The following is a 21,340-nucleotide window of genomic DNA, read 5'->3' on the forward strand; positions in this document are numbered from 1 at the left end:
TAAGAGGTGAACAGCTAAGCACTTTATTCACACAGATGTGCACTGAACACTTGTGTCTTTTAAAAGTCACACAACATTTAACAAGAAAAAAATTAGCTATAATCAAGGCATAGTTTATGAACCAAGTAGTTTCCCGATTGACTTAAAATTTCAGTATAAATGTAGCTTGCATCAGCACTATAATTATAAAGGTGGCCTGTGCGAAGTTTCCGTAAAGATAAATTTTCTCTCCTGTATTGCACATTTTTCAGCCCTTGTGCAAGTGTGCACTGTCTCCACCACTATCATCACTAGACGTAAATGCTTGAAAAGTTCTTCCTTTATGAAAACCTTGAGCTTTTACAAAAGTTTTAATGTTACTCTGCCTGACATAGCATTGCAATTCTGCAAAATTGTGAACTATTATATAAAGCACCTTTACATTAGCACCAGTTTTTTACAAAGCTGAGGATTTACAAAAGGGACACAAATAGATGCAGAAGGGAAAGGGGTGAGGTCCCCTCCACGTTGATATAACCACTTAACCTGATTTAATCCTAAAGTTCACACTGCCTTCACCTGTTTTTATGCATCTATTTCTTGGATGGATATACAAAAACTGTTTAAAAACACCCAAAGGGCCCTTGATATTAGCAGTCATTGTCTTGTGATTACTTAAGTAGCCTGAGAGGCATGCCTTTTTTGTTTGGGCAAAGATTTTGCATTGCTATCAAGAATGTCCTGAAAGGGTGCATAGTGTAAAGCAGCTGTCCCTAAATTGTGTTGAGAAATAGCCATAGGGAAAGCTTGCCTTTAGTCAGCAATGGAGGCTGAAAATAACTCGGTCAGCACTGAGACTCTGGAAGTTTAGATCCCACTGTCTCACCTTGGCCTCTGAGCCTGTTTGACTATTTGAAAGCTAAGGATACTATACAACATTGCCACCCTTTTTTAAATGGTTACTGAGGGCCATAGCCACTTTGAGCAGTGCCTAGCACATAGCTGGTGTATTAATTAAAGCGGTTGAAACAAATAAGTTATTTTAGAGCTTTTTCCCACTATATAAGCATAGAAAGCATTTTTAACAGTATTTTTATTAGCTGGGACTGTCAGGATAGTGGAAATCTACAGGTTTTAGTCATTACAAGAAAGTTGCAATAGATGGCACTCTGACTTAAGTCATGGTCCAGCAAACAACATGATGCCAAGGAAAATTTTTATCAAGCTGTAAATCTGAAGTAGCTAGAAGTAATTGCTAGACGATGTTAACAAATAAGGTGGATAAATTAGTTTGTACATCCAACAGTTTAAAGGCATTCTTATCACGAATTCTTCCAAAATTTCTAGGTAGCTAGAATGTGTTGTCATAATGCATAGTACAAAGGCTTCATTCAGGAACGTGTATGGTCACTGACCCTATTCTAGTCTAGGTTTATAATGGAATTCCTCCACCTTTTTGGCCCTTGATTTCCTTAGTTGTCAAAGGCTACAGAGATTCAATGTGTGAAGATGTCTTAGCCTTTTGGAGAAAATTGAGCTTAATTAAACAATGCCACTCTTACTTTGACTCTTCTAGAGTATTGATTGAGTTACAAGCTCTCCATCCAAATGAATGTAAAAACAGCCTTACTGCACAATTGATACACAGTCATGTCTGGAGAATGCTAATAAAGATTTTTGAGTAGTTTTGGGGTGGGCCACAATGCTAATTAAGGATAATTAGTACTACACTGAGGTATTAGAATGTTCACATCACAAATTCTCAAGCAGCAATGGTGCACATGATTTAATCACAACACAAAAGAAGGAACATGGCTCTCATCCCCATTAGTTGGCATCTCTGGCTGAGTGCTAATGTGGAGGCTGAAAATTTTCCAACATTTTTCTCTTCAAGTTTTCATGAAGAATTACAATTTGGTGACACTTTTTATCCAAGGTACAAAGGCCGAGACTTTGGTATAGACACCAGGTGAATCCTTGACTCCACAGCCATACCCCCAGGAGGTCACCCCATACACAACCCAACTCTCTCCTGACCGAACACACATGAGTGGTCCTCCGCTGTCACCCTGGCAGCTGTCCACACGTTTGTGTTCATGTAGATTTCCAGCGCAAAGCATCCTTCCTGTAAACCGGCCCTTGTAACGTTCTTCACAAAACCTCTTGGGAAGTAAGGGGATGGCTGCTTGTTGTAGAGTTCTTGAATAGGCTCGTCCTAGTCAGACCAAATAATCTGAATTAGATACCAGCTAAAGATCTTACAGAAAAGCACTACATTTAACAGTCAATGAACATTTAATAGTCTTGAAAATAAAAGCCTTATTGTGGCATAGTGTAATTTAGATGAGTGATAGCTATAAATGGCTATGGAAGGACACAAGTGGCAAGAACTCCAAGTAGAAGTATGGCATTTGATAAATTGAGAAGCAAAACATTCCTGTATAGTTACCATCTGATGTTGGTATACTCACTGCCAAGCCACCCACTGTTCAGTGGCTAATATGTATAATTGATAATGTCCTCCACGAGTCTTTTCTTGGATCTAAATTCCACCTTTTTCCTTGCATCCTATTTACTCAGTTGGAATAATTTCTAACAAAACCTTTTGTAAAATTGACTTTGTTATTTCTGTTAACTTGTGTCTAAAAGAAGGTGAATGAACCTTCCCTCCTTAAGTAATTGAAAATGGATATACTTGAGTCTCAGACACTTGATTTGCCTTATGCTTCCACGCAGTGTACAGAGAAGGCATTTACTCTGACCTGATTTTATTGTATCATCCAGGACATGTTTTCTTTGTGATTTATCTAAGGAGTGGTCGGAATATGCTTCTTCAATATTCTGTGTCTGCAACAGATATTCTACCTTTTTTCAGCTATGAAATAATGCAAATATAAAGCCCAGATTTAATGCAGTGTGTGATGAACACAAATATTTACTAAATAAAACACTGAAATGATCACCTGTAGAAATATATACTTGATGCTCTTTTCAAGAGTACAATTATCAGTGTTGATCATTTTAGTGGAGAGTGGTCAACCTATCGTTTCTCCTTATTCAGTAGCCATTTGTGAATCAAGCACCCAATCCAGGTGAGCCCCACATCTGTTGTTTCAAGGACCATTCTGAACAAGCACTAGCTGATGTACACTGATATAATTCCATACCAAGACGATACAGAGAGTTGTAATACAGCCAGCCAGGCCCAAGTGTTGGAGCAGGATCTTAAAATCATTTCTTTTGTCTCTACTAATGTAGGCAACTGAAAGTAGGATTCTCTACCAGCCCTTCAGGCGATTGAGTTCTGTCAGTTTGTGCTAAACTTAATGATAACAGTACCCTGGAGATACAAATCCACATTACATGCATGCATCACACACTTGACAGAATTTCCAAACAACTTAGCCTGAACCCATTTAAGATTTTACTACCAATGTACACCCAAAAGTACTAATAACTCCAGACACAACAAGGTGCCCAGATGTCATTTGTTTGTATTATCTGCATTACCCGTGTCTCCCCATCCTGTTATATAACAATTGGAGGCAGTTTTCTGTGGCCTCTCTCTCCGGAGTGGCAAACAGGCCGGCAAAATGTGGCTGCTAAATCTGACACATTGCTCTTCCGGTCCTTCTAATCTAACCAGGGCGATGTCGTAGTCACTGCTGTCAGGTCGATACTCCCGATGAATCACAATCTGCTGAACTCCAATTTCTTCTTCAAACTCTTCTGGCACCAGAGTATGATAATCCCCAACCCGAACAGCATAGCTCCTTGTGCTGTTACCGTACCTGAGAGACAGAGAGCTAGTAAGAGGCTGGAGATTGGTAACTGTCAGCAGATACTGTAAGCATTTCTTCCTATGCATTATACCGTTCTGGAAGTTTACTCTTTGCATTTCTCTGACCCTACTGCTCTTGGTCCTGTACTCAAAACCCACTTTGTTCATTTCACTGTTTAATCCAGATTCCTGTCCTGGTTTTCTGAGAAGGAACAACTATGCAGCATCAGTGGAAAATAACAGCTAATCATTAACCAGTTATTTCTGCACCATAATAAAGGATCAAAAGAGGAACAGACAGAATAGGGCAAAATTACTATCATATATTTGGTGTCTTCATTTTTCTATCATTTCCAAGATAGTAGGTCATCACAAAGCTCCCTGAGGGCAGAAACCATGGCTGGTCTAACTTTGGGTCCCTCAAAGCACTTAGCACATACCTGCTTTACTCCCCTCTCCTGTAAACTGAATGAAAACCAAAACTATATTTTCAGGGCAACATAGTTCATTATATTCTCTCACCTCTTAAATCTTCGTGAAGATGTCACCTCAGTGAGACCTAATTTAAAACTGCAGCCCACCTTTTGCCCTCCCACCCCCCAGCACTCCCAATATTCTAACACTCTAATTAATTATGTCTGTTGCCCCCTGTCTCCCCCTGCTTAAACAAGAGGTGACTAAGGACAGGGATCTTTGTTCACTGATGACTCTAAAACACTTAAGAATAGTGATGCCCATTAAGTAGGAATGCAGCATATGTATGTTGATTTAGTGTATGAATGAATAGATATTTTTAATGTGTATGTCTTTTTTCCTTAAGAAACTATTCAGTGAAAAGTAGAAATATTTACTAGATTGATGGTTCTCAGCCTGCTTTTTCAACCAACATACCTTGATTCTGGTGCATCCCCTAAAGCAGAGTTTCTCAACCTCGGCGCTATTTTGACATTTGGAACCAGAGAAATCTTTGTTGTGAGAGGCTGTTCTGTGCATTGTAGGATGTTTAGAAGCATCCTGGCCTCTTCTTCTCAAAGTGGCCAGTAAAACACACATACACACATCCAGACACATACACACCCCCCTAGTTGTGACAACCAAAAATGTCTCCAGACTTCTCCATATGTCATCCCCTATGGTGCAAATGGACCACAGTTGAGAAGTACTGAAAGAATATATGATCCAACCCACTTCAAGTTACTTCCTCTTTCTCACTTAAGATTATATAGACCTTGTTCACTTACCCCCTACCACTACTTAAAACATTCTTAATGGCTTAATTTCCAATACCGTGTCTATTTCCTTAACTTCCTCACCTGCATTGAGCCTATTCTTCATCTCAGTCACCTGCTGCCATCATGAGACCTAGACCTTGTATTCACCAAATACTACACAATTTTGAAGTCTTGATTTGAAGCATCTCCTACTTTGTACCTCATATCCTTACAGTTTTAGAGCTCTACCATTCTTTAACCCCATTAGACTTCAATCCTTAGATCCCCACTAGTTTTTTCATTTCAGTCTCACTCTGCTTATGACTTCCCTTCTTACCAGGCTTGGATTCCACAACTACTCCTTTGCAAAATCTCAGTCCTTCATTCCTTTTATATGCCAGAACTCCAACTATGGTTTTATCAACCCTGCACCTACTTTGTGATAGCGTCTGATTGTTGAGATGGGAATATGTGCATTTTACAGCTCTCACCTTAATTTTTTTATGAAAACTTGAAAGTGTTCCACTAGATACAAGACCTGTACTTGAATGTGAATTTACAGAAGTTTGTATTGAAAATTTGGAGTTTTCTAATGACAATTTAAATACAGCCTCCCATTTCCTCCTGTAAAATTACTAGAAGTTCTAAGTTGCTCAAAATTTCTACACCTACACGGGGCTTGCAATATATAAAGCAATTTTCTTAGCTATGTCAGCTCAAAAAACTGAACAATGCAACAAAGATGATTTAGCTTATACAGCAACCTATTCTTGATCTTTAACACTAATAACTTCCTGGGATTCCTTGATTCTCCATTTCCAACCATAAGTCATCACAGATCCTTAAAATTCAGAAAGCTTTTTATATATTGTTCCCAGAGAATATCCTCTTGGGTTCCTCTTCAAAATTTAAGTTAAGTTTGGGATTATTTCATATCCTGAAACTGTAAAAGGAATAGTCATGGAGAAAAATCAGATTTATATACTTCTCACTTCCACTTTCTGTGTACTGATACTATATTATAAAAATTCAATATGTCTAGGGGCCCCTGGGTGGCTCAGTTGGTTAAGCACCCAACTTCGGCTCACGACATGATCTCACGGTTTTTGAGTTTGAGCTTCACATCGGGCTCTGTGCTGACAGCTCACAGCCTGGAGCCTGCTTCAGATCCTCNAACATTTTTTAAAAATTCAGGATGCCTAATTAATGTGTTCTGGTTTTAAAGTAAAACTTCAAGTGATTTAACACCTTTCTGAAAAGAATAATTGCTAATGCATCCTTGAAAGTGCTGCTGAAATGTTTCCATATATCTTTAGAATGGAATTGAAGAAATTGTCTTGAGCTTTGCTGTCCAGTACAGTAGCCAGTAGCCACATGTACTTGAAATGTGGTTGGTTTGAACTAAAATATGCTAAAAGTATAAAGTGTGCAGTGGATTTTGAATATGTGATATGAAAAAAATACTAGATATATTGTCTCTATAGATATTTTGCAATGATATTTTGGATATATCAAGTTAAATAAAATATAAAAATTAATTCCACCTGTCTGGATTTTTTTATCTTTTAATGTGGTTACTAGGAAAATCACATTTGTGGCTCACATTGTATTTCTAATAGACCACATTGGTTTAGAGAAATAGTTTGGCATAAACTAAGCATTCTATTTTATTATATCTCTTCAATGTAGTCTCTTACATTGTTTATTACATTGTTTACAATTTTTAAGCCTGGATTATGAGGCATTCCCTTCATATGTGAACTTTTTATATCCTTTCAGATAATTACAGTACTGTTGAACCAGGAAAAGAAAGTCACTGCAACAATATTTTTCCACTCTTTGAAAGAGAGCTGTGACACTTCACTAAAATAATCCTTGTATCTAAACTAACTGTATAAATATATTCTACATTATCTGAAAATTAGGTCTTCAGACAGTAAACAAAGAAATAGGACATTACTGTAACAAGGAAATTTTGTTTTAAAATACCCAAGTGTTAAAGTCTTGTGCAGTCTTGCCTTAATGTGTCACTTCATTCCTGGACTGCTGCATAGTCTTGTCCAATGGCCTTGCTGCTTCAAGTTGTAACTTTTTCAGTCCCTCCTTCACACTGCAGCCAGAGTGAAGTTTCTATCCGACAATATAACTACTCTTCTATATACCCTTCAAGAGTTCTCCACAATCTACACAATAAAGTTCAAATTCCTTAAATGATATGCAAATGCATCCAAGAATGGCTCTTACCTACCTGATACCAGCCTGGTCTCCGTGACCCTGTCATTTTAGCTGCTTGAAGAGGTGTCCCACAGACCAGTTTTTATTCAAACTATTTGCAGTATCATCCCCCACTGCCCATCCAACGTGGCAAAAGTGGCAAAAGCTGATTTTTATCACTCAAGTCTTAAGTCCAGAACCTCACATGAAGCTCTTCCTGCCCTGCCCGTCAACTGACCAATCCTGCCTTTGAACACTCCCACTAGCACTCTCAGAGCATTTTTAACAGTTTCTAAGACAAATTAAGACGTTAGGTCTCCCCAAGTAAAGGCTCCTTAATTGTAAGGACCATGCTACTCTCACTTTTGTATCTTCAACACTAAGCAAAGTGCTTGGCACAGAGAAAAAAGTCTTAATGTAAAACAACTTTTCAAAGGCATCCACATCCACATACATAATACTGTCATCCCTAACTTACTGAAATCAGAGTCAGCTTCTTACCAGTTCTCATAACAACACCATCACTGAAGTTTTTGAAATCCCCCAAATAGCTAATGTTCTTGTTAAATGCTGGCTGTTTACCAGAAGCACCTGTACCACTTTTAAAAATATAAATGTCTAGGTCACACAATCTCTGAGAATATTAAATTAATAGGGCTGATGTAGAATGATAGGTGATTCTAATTCACAGACTTGAGAAGCACTATACCCAAGACTTAAAGGCACAGTGATAACTCCTGCCCCTGCATGTCCAGAATCTCAAAGTGAAGTGAGCGTTGTAAGAGATTACACAAAGGTATCAAAACCCCAAATCCTACACATGTTCCGTATGTATTCTGTGTCCTCAAATCAAGCAGATTTCAGCCAATAGTTTTGAAAGTACTCCAGAATTAGTATCCTCACCAATCAGGAGTTGATATTAAACTGAAAATAAAAATAAAATATACACCTGACTAGAAGGGGGGAAAAAAAACACATTCTTGTCAAATGAATCCCTTATTAGTACCTACGTTCTTAAAGTTGTCCTGATTTAAGGAAATGGACCAGCAAAACCTAAGCAGTGATTCCCACGCTCCTTTCACTCCGATTATTCTTAGACATGATCACATGCTTGGAATTTGAAGAGCATCCAACAGAAGACTGGATTAGTTTGCTAACCAAATATTTGTCTTCTACTGTCACCTCTCTTATACTTCAGGGATAACACTTTGGCTGAGGTTCCCAATACGATTGTGGATTTTGAAAACATTTACTATAGTTCTAGGCTTCTCCAGAAAACGTATCAAGGAAACTTTTTTTTTCAACATAAAAACTTAGTCAAGCTTTTATTACTTAGACAAACTTTGTTATATTCAAAACTGCTTCTAAAGCAAACATTGCAGGTTTTGGCGGACACACCATTCAGTTGTTTGCTTTGCTGAAATGCCCTCAACTACCCCTCAAATAAATATTGGATGAAATTACCAGACAAGCTTGAGCAAGAAAGGACCTGAAACACAGCAGTTTAGTCAAATCCGATGTCCTCATTTTTCTGAGATTCTGTAGTTACAATAAAGAACAAAAAGTTACTTGAATTAAAAATAGAAGAGTTGGGGCACTTCGATAGCTGTCAGTTAAGTCTCTGACTCTTGATTTCAGCTCAGTTTTTCATCTCATGTTCATAAGATCAAGCCCCAGGTCGAGCTCTGTGCTGACAGCGTGGAGTTTGCTTGGGATTCTCTCTCTCCCTCTCTCTGCCCCTTCTCTACACGTGTGTGCATGCGCGCACAGACACACACATGCACACACACATTCTCTCTCTCTTGAAATAAATAAATAAACATAAAATACAGTGACTGGCTAAAGTTGCTTGTATAAATGATTACAGTTGCTTAGAAGCCTCTGTAGAACCTTGCACTGTCGTGTGTGTGTGTGTGTGTGTGTGTGTGTGTGTGTGTATTCAGGGAATGGTTTTAGCATGATTGACAGTATTAGGTATACTACCAAAGAGCATGTTCTTAATGAACTCTATTAGATGCTAGGTCATGATGAAGCATATGCTAAGCACCTGATACTTTGTGTCTTTAAAACATGACTCCATTACCTCTGTGCCTCATCTTTGTAATTACAAAGATCTAAACATTTCTAATTTTCAGAGCAACAATCTTTAACAATTTCCAGCTGCTATAGCGTTTTGAGGCAAAAAACTCAAAGATAAAATTAGATAAAGCTATATGCTTGATCAAATCAAATTTGCAATAGAATCACAGAAAAAAGAGAGTCCTTGACTTGGGTACATTCTTCCCTCCAAAATGATGTTTGTTTCCAGAACAAACAACTAAAAGTAATTAGTATAATACTCAGTAATTTTTCTCTCCGTTATATTGCTGCAGCACCATAGAAGGCCATTTCATGATACTCATAATTTAGAGCAGAAAATATCAAAAGCAAGCAATTTATGTCATGTAAGATTCATAGGAACTCTGAAAACACTTGATTTGTCCCAAGTTTCCACTTCAAAATGCCAACAGGATATTGTATTCCAAGGTCTGTATTGCATTAACACTAGGGAAAATATGAAGAATGAGATAGAAGACCTTTAAATGGTGATTCACCAATTACCTCAGTTTTTGTGCCAGCATTAAAAAAAGTGTTTGGAACATATCGCAACATGTGAAAGTTACAAACGAATTAGAATTTGATTACTAGAACTGTCAGGCTAACAATAAAGTACCTTTATCATGCAAAGAGACTATATAAAATGAATGTAACAGGATAGTGCATCTAAAGTAACTGCATTCTGATCTCAACATTCTTAGATTGTTCAGATGTGAGGATTATATAAAAGAATGACTACAACGGCAAAACAAAGAAACATAAAGAGCTGTCATCCCATAGTATAAAATAATACAGATGGGAACAGCAATCTAGGCCTTATTCAGAAATAGGTGTTAAAGAGCACAGGCCTATATCGTTACTGCAAGGATTAGGCACCAAAGAAGGCTTGATGAACAAGAAAACATTATATGGAATATACAGAGGTCCAGTAGTTACAGAAGCAGCAGAGATACAAATAAAAAACAGGAGTATGAGCTAATTCCAAAATATTCCTGGGGCACCTGGGTGGCTCAGTCAGTTAAGCATCTGACTTCAGCTCAGGTCATGATTTCACGGTTCATGAGTTCAAGCCCTGCATCATGCTCTGTGTTGACAGCTCAGAGCCTAGAGCCTGCTTCGGATTCTGTGTTTCCTTCTCTCTCTCCCCCTCCCCCTTCTCTCTCCCAAAACTAAATAAATATTAAAAAACAAATACTCCCCTACCAGTAGACCTTAAATTAGACTCCCAAGAAATCTAAAAGGAAGGTAACCTCTCAGAATCTGACAATATCACTTCTATATTGCAGTCTCTGCAATTCCAGAGGAAATCTATTTCTGCAAATTTCACAGTTCCTGATGATTAAAGGAGGGTTGTTTTCAATCCAAAGTCCCTGAACCCAGAAGAAAACAAAATTTGGAGCTTATTCTAATCACTAGTAACTGTCCTTATGCCTTTTAATAAGCTTACTGCAATAAAGATGTGAGCTGTAGCTCCTTAGGCACTTCAAAACAGGAAGTCTATGAAATCTGGTAAAGGTTACAGACCAAGGCAGATGGATATAAAACACATTTGCAAGACAATTTTCTCCCTACACACATTAAAAGAATCTTGAATTATATCTAAAACACATCAAAATGCTGCATATCATAATATGCTCCTCTGCTTTTTAATCAACTGTCTTTACATTCTACTGTGCAGATAAAGGGAAGAAATTCAGAAATGACATATGGAAGGAATTATCTGTTGATCCAGGTTTAAAATACCACCATTCTCCAAAGAGTCCAACATTCTTAAATATATCCACTATCTGGCAACTGAGCCCTCACTTTCATCATGCAACAACCATTTAGGAGTATCTCCTATGTGCCAAGTAATATACTAGACACTCAGTTTATAAACAGAAAGGAGATGATTACTGACTTTAAGCAATTATCTAGAAGGAGCAGGCCAGAGGAGGAATAATGACATGTAAACAAACAACTCAAACATGTGTAAAGAAAAAAGGAAGAAGAAAGAAAAAATGGAAAAATGAGCGGAAAAATGAGAGGAAGGAAGGAAGGAAGGAAGGAAGGAAGGAAGACTTTATAGGAACCCAAAAGTGAGATCAAAGTGCTCAACTCCTGTGGAATTGTTGGGTAATTTACTACTTAATACTTTAAGCCTTGAACCCTGAAGTCTATAACTTGTAGCAGAGACTTGAAAGACAAAGCATCTAGAATAAGAGGATAATCTAAACTGAGCCTACTGAATTATTTTGCCTAAACTCTAAACCCTAAGCCAGGCTTCTCCAGGTTCCTTGCAGTTTCCTACCTTATTCTTTTCCAGTGATCAGTGGAATGAATCACTCAGAATTTCCTACTTTTGATAATAATAATCTTTGATTCTCTTTTGGAACCCCAGCATAATAACAGTCAACATTTGTTTTGAATTTTACGGTTTATATAATACTTTCAAAAATTTAGCAGGTCATTTGTTCCTCACTGTGGAATGTTATTGCCTTCATTTTATGAGTGGGAAAACTGAGGCTCTGAGAAGCTAAATAGTTTTCACAAAATTAAACAGTTAAAATTGAAGAACTGTGACCTTGTTCTCAATGGCCAGATCCAAGTCTCCTGTTACACAGTACCCAGTTATACTGATTTTTATCACCATGACTCTACCTTCCCTCCCTCCTTTTCTTTTTCGTCTTCTATTACAAATAGTCTCCTTTCAGTTCCTACCATAGTGAGTATTAATCACTGGTAACACGGATCAATTGGAGTCACTCCAGAAGCATATATGCAAACTTTTCATTGAATTTGAAGCTCATTCAGACACCTGGATTAATAATTTTGCTTTACATCCTAAGATCAATCCTATATATCTCCAAATGACTCATCTTAAAACCCCTCTTTGATCATATTTCAAGGCTCAAAACCTTTAGGGGTTTCCTACCACCTAGTGAATGAAACAGAAATTCAGTATCCTGGCATTCCAGACCTTTCCTGCTTCTCTCTCTCTCTCTCTCTCTTTAATGTTTACTTATTTATTTTTGAGAGAGTGTGTGAGTGAGGGGAGGGGCAGACAGAGAGAGAGAGAGAGAATCCCAGAAGGCTCTTCATTGTCAGTGCAGAGCCCAATGTGGGGCTCAATCTCACGAAACATGAGATTATCACATGAGGTAAAATCAAGAGTAGGACACTTAACTGACTGAGCCACCCAGATGCCCCTGGGTCTTTCCTGCTTCTCTACTGTAAGTCTACTACCAAAACTCCAGATCACTATCCTAGCTAATAACTGCCATTGTTCAAAAATGTCCCATGCTTCTTTCCCACTATTCTCTCAACATTAGATGGTTATCCAGCCCAGCTTCTACCAATCCATGAATACAACCTCTGTACTTGAACACACTTCATAACAGAACTTATTCTTCCTCCCACATACAGCCCATTCCATCTTTGAATTGTCCAAGTATTAAGTAAATAAAAAATAAACCACTCTTTGGTTAAAATGAAAATTATCTTTTCTCCCATTAACATCTGTAGTATCTGAAGCAACAGGTAACAAATCTAATCTGGTTCCACACAATCTCACCTCTCTATTTGCCTTCCCTGGTGCACCATGTCATTTTTTCATGATGTGGCATCGAGAACTGAGCCCAGCTCTCTCTGTTTGATAGTTACAATGTTTTTCTAACAATAACTTGAGCACAGTAAGAATAGCAAGGCTCATCGCTACTTTGCCTTGACACTATTCTTTCAGTGTTGCCCAAAACTGATTCACTTTGTGGGCAACTGTATTATATCACTGACTTGTATTAAGGTTTCAGGACACTAAAACCCATGTGGTCATTTTCACTTGTGCTACATTTAAGCCACATTTACTGGAACTAAAGTCAGCGTTTTACTTCCTTCTTATTCCACACTGCTCATTAGAGTCGACCTATCAAGATCTTTTCCCATTATGGATCCTATCTTCCAAAATGTGTCCCTTCCAATCTTATTGCATCCAAAAATATAATTAATTTACCATTAGTGTCCTTTTTCAGTTCAGTGATTAGTATGTTGAATAGGACATGGGTAACTATTCTACCAGCTCCATTATATTCTTCCTCATCATCATTCTTCAAACATCCAGATAATATTCTGTTTTATCCACTAGGCAAGTGGGTCTTAACCTTTAGTATTCAGAAGGATCATCAGAGATGCTTGATTAAAATGCCTACTCCTGAGGCTTGGCTCCAAAGATTTAGGTCTGGAGTAGAATCCTAGGAATCTGGAGTTTTAACAAGCTAAATGTATCTAATACTATGGTGGACAGACCACACCTTAAAAATTATGCCTCAACCTTTTTTGATACTATCATATCAGCAATATAAATGTTTCCCTCCTCTGGATTCCTATAGCTACATTGAAAACTCTTATCATAGCAGTGATCCTTATCTGTCTTCTCTCCACTATATCCTATGGCATATTGCTAGGAATATTAAATTTCTGTTCAGTTAATGAATGAATATAATTATTATTGTCTCTGCTGTTCATGTAACACATGGATATAGAGTTGAACTCTCAAACTCAGTTATTATCCCAGATATGACAAAGGCTATGTAAAATATAAATATGTATGTTCTCTGAACACTTTACAAATGGAAGATTACTCCATAAATATCTATCAAATAGATAAGAGGAAATGAACAGAGATCCTAGACACAAAGATATATGAGAACTCGACATACAACATAATTGACAATATTGAAATCATTGGGTGAAGAATGTTTATAACTAAGATTTAAATTAAAAAAAGAAGAAAAAGAAAAAATAAATCTCCATTATTAGATTAAAAAATATTTAAAATTTTTTTTAAAACAATGTAATGTTCAATAAAAAGTTCTGGTAAATTATCTATGAATGTATATAATGAAGCTCCTTTTTCATACTATGCATATAAAAATAAACAGTAAGCAGATTAAAAACTTAAACATGAAGAACAAAATTATAAATTTTCTTAATGAAGAATTAAGATAATATCTTCATTATTTGGGGCTAGGAAAGGATATTTTAAATAAAATATAAAAACTTTTATCAAACTTAAAAAATTGACACATTTGAACATTAAAATTAAAACATCTTCTTAAGAGAAAGATCTTAAGCAAGTAACAGGACACAACCCCAGACTGAGAAAAGATATTTGTAACACATAACAACAGATGCTCTGTACACAGAACAAAATTTTTAAATCTGTTACAAAAAGACAATCCAATAGAAAAATTAGCAAAAAATATAAACAAAGAATTCATGAAAGAGGAAGACACTAATCAGGGAAATAGAACTAAAAAGAAATCCAAAAAGTCTAAGATTGGCAAAAATTAAAAATGTTCATAGATAGTATCAAGTTGAAGTAGAGATTTGAGGAAATGAACTTACCCACTGCCATGATATAAATGTATGCAACTGCTTTAGAAAATAAATTAATAGTGCTGAGTGAAACTGAATTGTGCCCATACTCTAGCAGAATGCTCCCACATATATGTACTCAATGAGACATACAATGGATGTCTATTACAGCATTGTTTTTCCATTGTGAAAGAATGGAAACCAACTAATTATCCATTAGTAGGAGAATAAATAAACTGTGACTTAGCCTTACAGTAGAAGTTAAAATTCACATGGCAGTTAAAGTGAACAAAATCTATATGGATAAATTGTAAATATATAGTGAAGACTTGTGTCACATATGGAAAAATATAAAATAGGGGCACCTGGGTGGCTCAGTTGGTTAAGCGTCCGACTTCAGCACAGGTCATGATCTCACGATTCGTGGGTTCGAGCCCCGCATCGGGCTCTGTGCTGACAGCTAGTTCAGAGCCTGGAGCCTGCTTCAGATTCTGTGTCTCCCTCTCTCTCTGACCCTCCCCTATTCACGCTGTCTCTCTCTCTCCCAGAAATAATAAAACATTAAACAAAATTTAAAAAAAAGAAATTTTCAATGACATGTTATACATTTTACATAAGACTTTTTATTATGACCATTTTCAAATACACAAAATTATAGAATGAAACTCCTGTATCACCTTGCTTCCTTAATTACCAATATTTTGCCAAGGATTGGTATACATTTTTAAGTCCCAGAATCCATTAGCCAGGCCCTCNGACCAGAACAAAGGAGAGCCAAGTCCTAGTGCAGACGCTGCCACCATGAGCAGTGTGACTCTGGCACACCAACTTTCTCTGCATGGCCTCCCCTCTCAACTGGGAAGACTTCAGATTGGACTGATAAAATGTTTGGGAGATGAGGAAATAATCAGGATGCAACCTGGACTTTCTAGAAGGTACAAATAGAGAAATCTAAAAGACACAAAACACTAAGACCCAACCCAATGGATCAAAAACCAATGAAAACTGCACTCCTTACTCTTAGCATTCATAACTGGATAATCTGAGATCTCTTCTTGGTCTACTGGGATATGATTTCACCCTCAGATAAGTTCTTGAGGGAAGCGCTAACAGAGCTGCCTCCCCTCCCAAAATGCATCTTCTCTTCCCCCCAAATATAGAGTTTGCTTTAACACCGGGGTAGGAAGTAGCTTCCTGAGGGCTCTCTTTGCTCCTTCTGTTACCTCCCCTGCTTCCACGGTGCCATTGGCACAGGTAAAGAAGATCAGTAGCCCGGCTCTGTCACCCCAAGTTTCTGGTAGGCTATGGAGCAGGAAGGGATTGGAAGAACTGTCAAATAAAAGCCCAATGGACTTATTTAGAAAGGTGGACACGTACCTCTTGAAGCAGTGAGCTGCCGTAAGGACCCAGCAGCTACTCAAGAGCGTGGCCCCACAAAGGAGCCTGCCATCTCCATGGGACGACTTAAGCCGGAGGGACACTTGCCAAGGCCAACCACCCCTAAGAAGAAAGTAAGCCACATAAGTCCATATAAGTGAAAAGCAAAGAAAAGCATCCATTAAGAAAGTGACTGGAAGGATTGCTAGTGGAAGGAGAGCAGCCTAGAAGGGACCCTAGAGGTAAGGTCTCTTCCTACTTTGAAAACAGTGCCCCCAAAACCCGGGGCAGACCATGCTGAAGATCTGCTTATGGACATTTGTATGCATCCCACCCACCTCTGACACTCGTGGAAACAAATCCAGTCATCTCTATATTTCATTGCTTGAAGTGTACTTTCTCTCCTCACTACCTCACCTAAGTAGCCTGAAGAAGTATTTCATAAGCAAAGTACTGGATTTCTATCAGTAAATACAACAAATAAAAAAATTAGATTAAAAAGAGTCCAGTCCAAAACAAATACATTCTAAATTAAATGAATCTTGTAGTTACATATTTTTTTCAGACCTCTTGTTAGTGAGTTTTGACCACATAATTTTTCAGCAACATATCTATTTTATAAATCAGGGGGTAGTGATCTAAGAATATGGTCTATATAAAGTAAATGTAGGTTAAAAAAATGTGTAATCTGGATTTAATTTAGGAAATTAAGTAAGTAAAATAAATCCCTTATATCATAGTAGAAAACCCACCAATTTGTAACATTGTATGTGCATAAATAGTTCTGTAATATGAAAAATGTCCTGTGAAGGGCCTTTTACCTTAAAGAATTTTTCCCACCAATGATCCGCTTCTGCCGACGGTGCAGTAATCTCAAACCACAAACAGATGAGAGGGATTCTGAAGCAGACATAGGTTATTAATCAGACTGTCATATTGCTGATAGTGGTGTAAAGGCACAAGTGACACAGTCTCCTGATGTTTCCTTCTCTATTTTAAAATGTCTTTTCTCCTCAAAGTATAGGATGCCTTCTCTTATAATAAAAATTAAAAGTCGGAGCACCTGGGTGGCTCAGTCAGTTAAGTGACCGACCTCAGCTCAGGTCATGATCTCACGGTTCGTGGGCTCAAGCCCCACATTGGGCTCTGTGCTGACAGCTCAGAGCCTGGACCTGCTTCGGATTCTGTGTCTCCTTCTCTCTCTCTACCCTTCCCCTGCTCGTTCTCTCTCTCTCTCAAAAATAAACATTAAAAAGATTTTTTTAAATGAAAAGTCTTCTCATTTAGCCAAGGCAACAAGAATTCACAAGTAGATGAGTAATTTGATAAATGAGGTTTCCCACATCCGGCTGTGACCCTGTCCAGCATATCATCCCACAGGTGCCTACAACTCCCTCTCAGCTGCTTAAAGAGACTGTTTCGGAGTGCAGCAACATTAAACAGGGGAACTGCAAAGGCAGTACAGGTGTAAACTTGCTTTTCACATACAACACTCTTTCAGGCTATGTATACAAACTGTAACTCAGATGAACAAAGCATATTTCCAGAATGGGACTCTGATCTACATTTACATTTATATTTATGCTTATAGCATATTATATATGGAAAGACTTTACTAAACAATCTAAATGGCATTTTAGGAAATACAGTCAAACTTCCCAAGATAACAGACACTCACAAGAGCATAAAAAAGAATTAAGAACTAAAATATATGAAAAGGTGGTATACATAGTAAATAAAAGTAAATAAAATAAAGTATAGCTATTTTAAAAATAATTTTAGGAGGGGAATCCCTATAGGGGCATTTTGTTTCTCTGGGTAAGTACATGTGTATAAAGTATAGATAGACAATGTTTTTCTATCTGCGTAAGAAGAGAAGGCTGGGAATTGTGCCAAGAGCATGAAAATCTAGTCCACACTCATATTCTCCCATAATAACCAGGTGGAAGTGAGCTCAGTAGGGGATCAGCCCTAGTTATTTCTTCATGGAGAAAGAGGTTCAACAATGTGTACCAAGATCATTAATTTGCCAAATGATCTCAGAGGCAAGCTGTCAAACTTTAATTCTCATCTCTTAGGATATGAGTCCTCTAGATGACAAAGCAAATTATAAGATATTAGAAAAACATAAGTTTCAAATAATTCTCCAAGTCAGGTCAATGTATATAAGGCCAAGATAAAGAATGATGTAATACTGAGCAAGCAAAACTGAAAGTTTACATCATTTTGGGGCAAAGTACCAGATTGCGAAAATGTAAAATCTATTAAGCCATAAAATACACTGTTACAAAAAATATATTTTAAGCAAAATTAAGTTAATTTATCAAAGGAATCCATCAGATGACCAATAACAAATGCCTTGAGTTTCAGTCCCCTTATAGAAGTCACTAGGTCTTGAGCCTCAATACAAAATCAATAGGTTAACAAACCAAATTATGTAATCCAGCTGGTTTAAGAAGAAATATTTTTTTAAGCTTATTTATTTATTTGGAATGGAGAGAGTGTGCAGGCAGGGCAGAGAGAGAGAATCCCAAGCAGGCTCTGCACTGTGAAACCTGATGCGGGCTTGATCTCATGAACTGTGAGATCATGACCTGAACCGAAATCAATTATCAGACTCTTAACTGACTGAGCCACCCAGTGCCCATAAGATGAAATCTTTTTATCTGAGGTATACTAGCACTGGAACCATTCAAAGGTATCCAAATGAGTGTTGTTACAACTCTAGGAAGTTATAAAAACAAATGTATAATTAATAAATAAATATGGTATTTCATATTTTATAGTAGGTTTACATGGGAATACAGTAAAAACATCTTACAATCATTGAATTTTTATGTTTTTCTACCACTTAACAAATTTAACATAATCTAAAGAATTAATACACTCAAGTTTTAGCTGTAGTTTAAATTACTGAAGGGAATTTAATAAGTTATAATTAATACTTATAGACAAGTATACTATTTAATAATATTAAATATCTGACTTAGCAAGCCACTTATGTGTGTCCATGTATGTGTATAAAAAAACAAAGCACAAAATGCTGTAAGTACTCTTCACACTCAAAAGCTCATCAGACAGCGAAGAATCATATTGACAACATCCAGTTTATTTTTGCATTGTCTTTAGCAATTAATAGATGTTAGAGAAAGAGAATGCTTAAATATAAATAAACCTACTTTTCAGAAAATCCAATGTATCAAAACTCTGAGCTTTCAATACACATAAAGAGATGATTGTTCTATTCATAAAATGTAACCGTAGTTTTCTACAAAATTGCTACTTCTTTATTCACTTAAAGCAGTATTTGTTTTGATAGTTTCCTGTCTCACGTTCAGGTCCTTTATCCATTTTNAAATAAATTAAAAAATTAAAAAAATTAAAAAAAAAGAAACAAAAAAAAAAGCAGTATTTGTTTCATAAAAGTTACACTCAGCTTTCAAGGACCTTTCTATTTAAGTATAAAACATCTATTACTATGTTATACTGAAAGATTCTCATTTCCCTTACATTTTTAAATTTCAGAGAATAAAATCTACGAAAGATCATTTTCTTCTTGCAATCACTTTTAAAAGTATCTCTGTTGTTTAAAATATTAGTAAGAGTGGAAGAAGTTCCTTTCTATGCCGTATCTTTAAATTTTCATTTCTGGCCTTCTCTTTACGAAGTAAATATCAATTCTAAATCTTCAAGGATACTGACAAGTTTGATAGTTTTATTACATCCAGAGAAGGACTGGTACAGAAATGGCTGAGGATGTGGAAAGGGCACGATGCCAGAGATTCTAAACTCCTGTACATCCACTCTTGCCCCTGAGCTCTACTCTCTCTGTAAGCCTCATGGAGTCAAGTTTGTCAGGAACCGCTGCCTCTAACTACAAGTGCCAGGAACCAGGGTTTATATATATAATCTTATGAAGAGGCTTTTTGTTATCAAAGTACTGTGTATCCTAATGAAGTGAAGAGTGCTCTTTGACTTGTACAGCAGGCCCTGGAAAATGACTTACCTTTATGACTGTTACCTGTTGCCTTCTTGCCAAAATAATCACAAATAACTCCTGCATCTTCACTGTGACGGCAGTTATGTCTTCCAATATCTTGTTTGATACAGTCAGCTAGGGAACGCTCATTGCCTGTGCACTTCACATTGTCCACGTGGATGGGCCCTTTCCCCTCCCCGAAGTAAGCCATGGTTCTTGCTCTGGCAGGGCCCCTAGAAACAGAGCATTCTTGAGGATGTGGAGAACCCGTCAACCGTACATTTTAACAAATCACAACACATACTCTCATTCAATTAACTTTTGTATATTAAACAGCATCTATGTACGCTAAAAAAAAAAAAACCCACATTTATTTCATGACTATCAAAAACATGCTTAAAAGAGGTAATAATTCTACCTTCTGTGTTTTGCTAGCCCAGTTTCTTTACTGTATCAGGTGCCTCTAATTTAACTTCTGCTAAGAAAGTCACGTTTAATAGCATGTAAAAAATTCATGATAGTCTTCAACTCTAGGTTTTGTTTTTGTTTTTAATTTCAAATTATTATTTTTTTAATTTTTTAAAAATAGTTTATTTTTGAGAGAGAGAGAGAGACAGTATACGAGCAGACAAGGGGTAGAGAGAGAGGGATACACAGAATCTGAAGGAGGCTCCATGTTCTGAGCGGTCAGCACAGAGCCTGATGTAGGGTTTGAACTCATGAACCGTGAGATCATGACCTGAGTCAAAGTTGGATGCTTAACTGACTGAGCCACTCAGGCGCCCCTAATTTCAACTTCTTAAGATTTTTTATTCATTTTATTTTGTTTTGAGAGAGAGAAAGAGAGAGAGAGAGGATCTTAAGGAGAGAATCTCTACATGCTCAGTGTGGAGCCCCACTTGGGGTTCAATCCCATGACCCTGTGAGATAATGGCCTGAGCAGAAATCAAGAGTAGGACTCTTAACAAACTGAGCCACTCAGGCACCCCTTTATTTTATTTTTTATTAGGGGAAGAGGATCTAAAGGAGAGGGTGAGAAAGAATCTTAAGCAGGCTCTAACACCCAGTCCAGATCCCAAAGAGGCGCTTGATCTTACAACTATAAGATCATTTTCTTTTTTTAATAATAAAGTTTATTTATTTATTTTTAGAGAGAGAGATTAATTGAGTGCATGCACATGAGCAGGGGAGGGACAGAGAGAGAGGGGAGAGAGAGAATCCCAAGCAGGCTCCATGCTGTTAGCAGAGAGCCTGACCCAGGCTCAATCTTGCATAAAATGTGAGATCGTGACGTAAGCTGAAACTAAGAGTTGAGTAACCCAGGTGCCCCTTAAACTCTAGTTTAAGCAG

The 21,340-nt window shown here is 37.2% G+C and overlaps 1 protein-coding gene across 3 annotated transcripts in view; it reads right to left on the reverse strand.

Annotated features, from left to right (window-relative positions):
* The window catches only part of PRSS12 (serine protease 12), a 72,591-nt gene continuing 51,251 nt past the window's right edge, over positions 1 to 21,340 (reverse strand). For 2 of the 3 annotated variants that reach the window (XM_077764721.1, XM_077764719.1), the window contains 5 exons: positions 20,018 to 20,223; positions 16,833 to 16,911; positions 16,012 to 16,134; positions 3,490 to 3,770; positions 1 to 2,194 (listed from right to left, as the gene is read on the reverse strand). In XM_077764721.1, the coding sequence (XP_077620847.1) occupies positions 1,887 to 2,194; positions 3,490 to 3,770; positions 16,012 to 16,134; positions 16,833 to 16,911; positions 20,018 to 20,223 (997 nt within the window). In that variant the 3' untranslated portion in view covers positions 1 to 1,886. The remainder of the gene's footprint in view (positions 2,195 to 3,489; positions 3,771 to 16,011; positions 16,135 to 16,832; positions 16,912 to 20,017; positions 20,224 to 21,340) is intronic. The other variant, XM_077764722.1, reaches the window with a different exon arrangement.

This window comes from Crocuta crocuta, unplaced genomic scaffold, assembly GCF_008692635.1.
Source record: "Crocuta crocuta isolate KB4526 unplaced genomic scaffold, BGI_CrCroc_1.0 scaffold708, whole genome shotgun sequence".
NCBI lineage: Eukaryota > Metazoa > Chordata > Mammalia > Carnivora > Hyaenidae > Crocuta > Crocuta crocuta.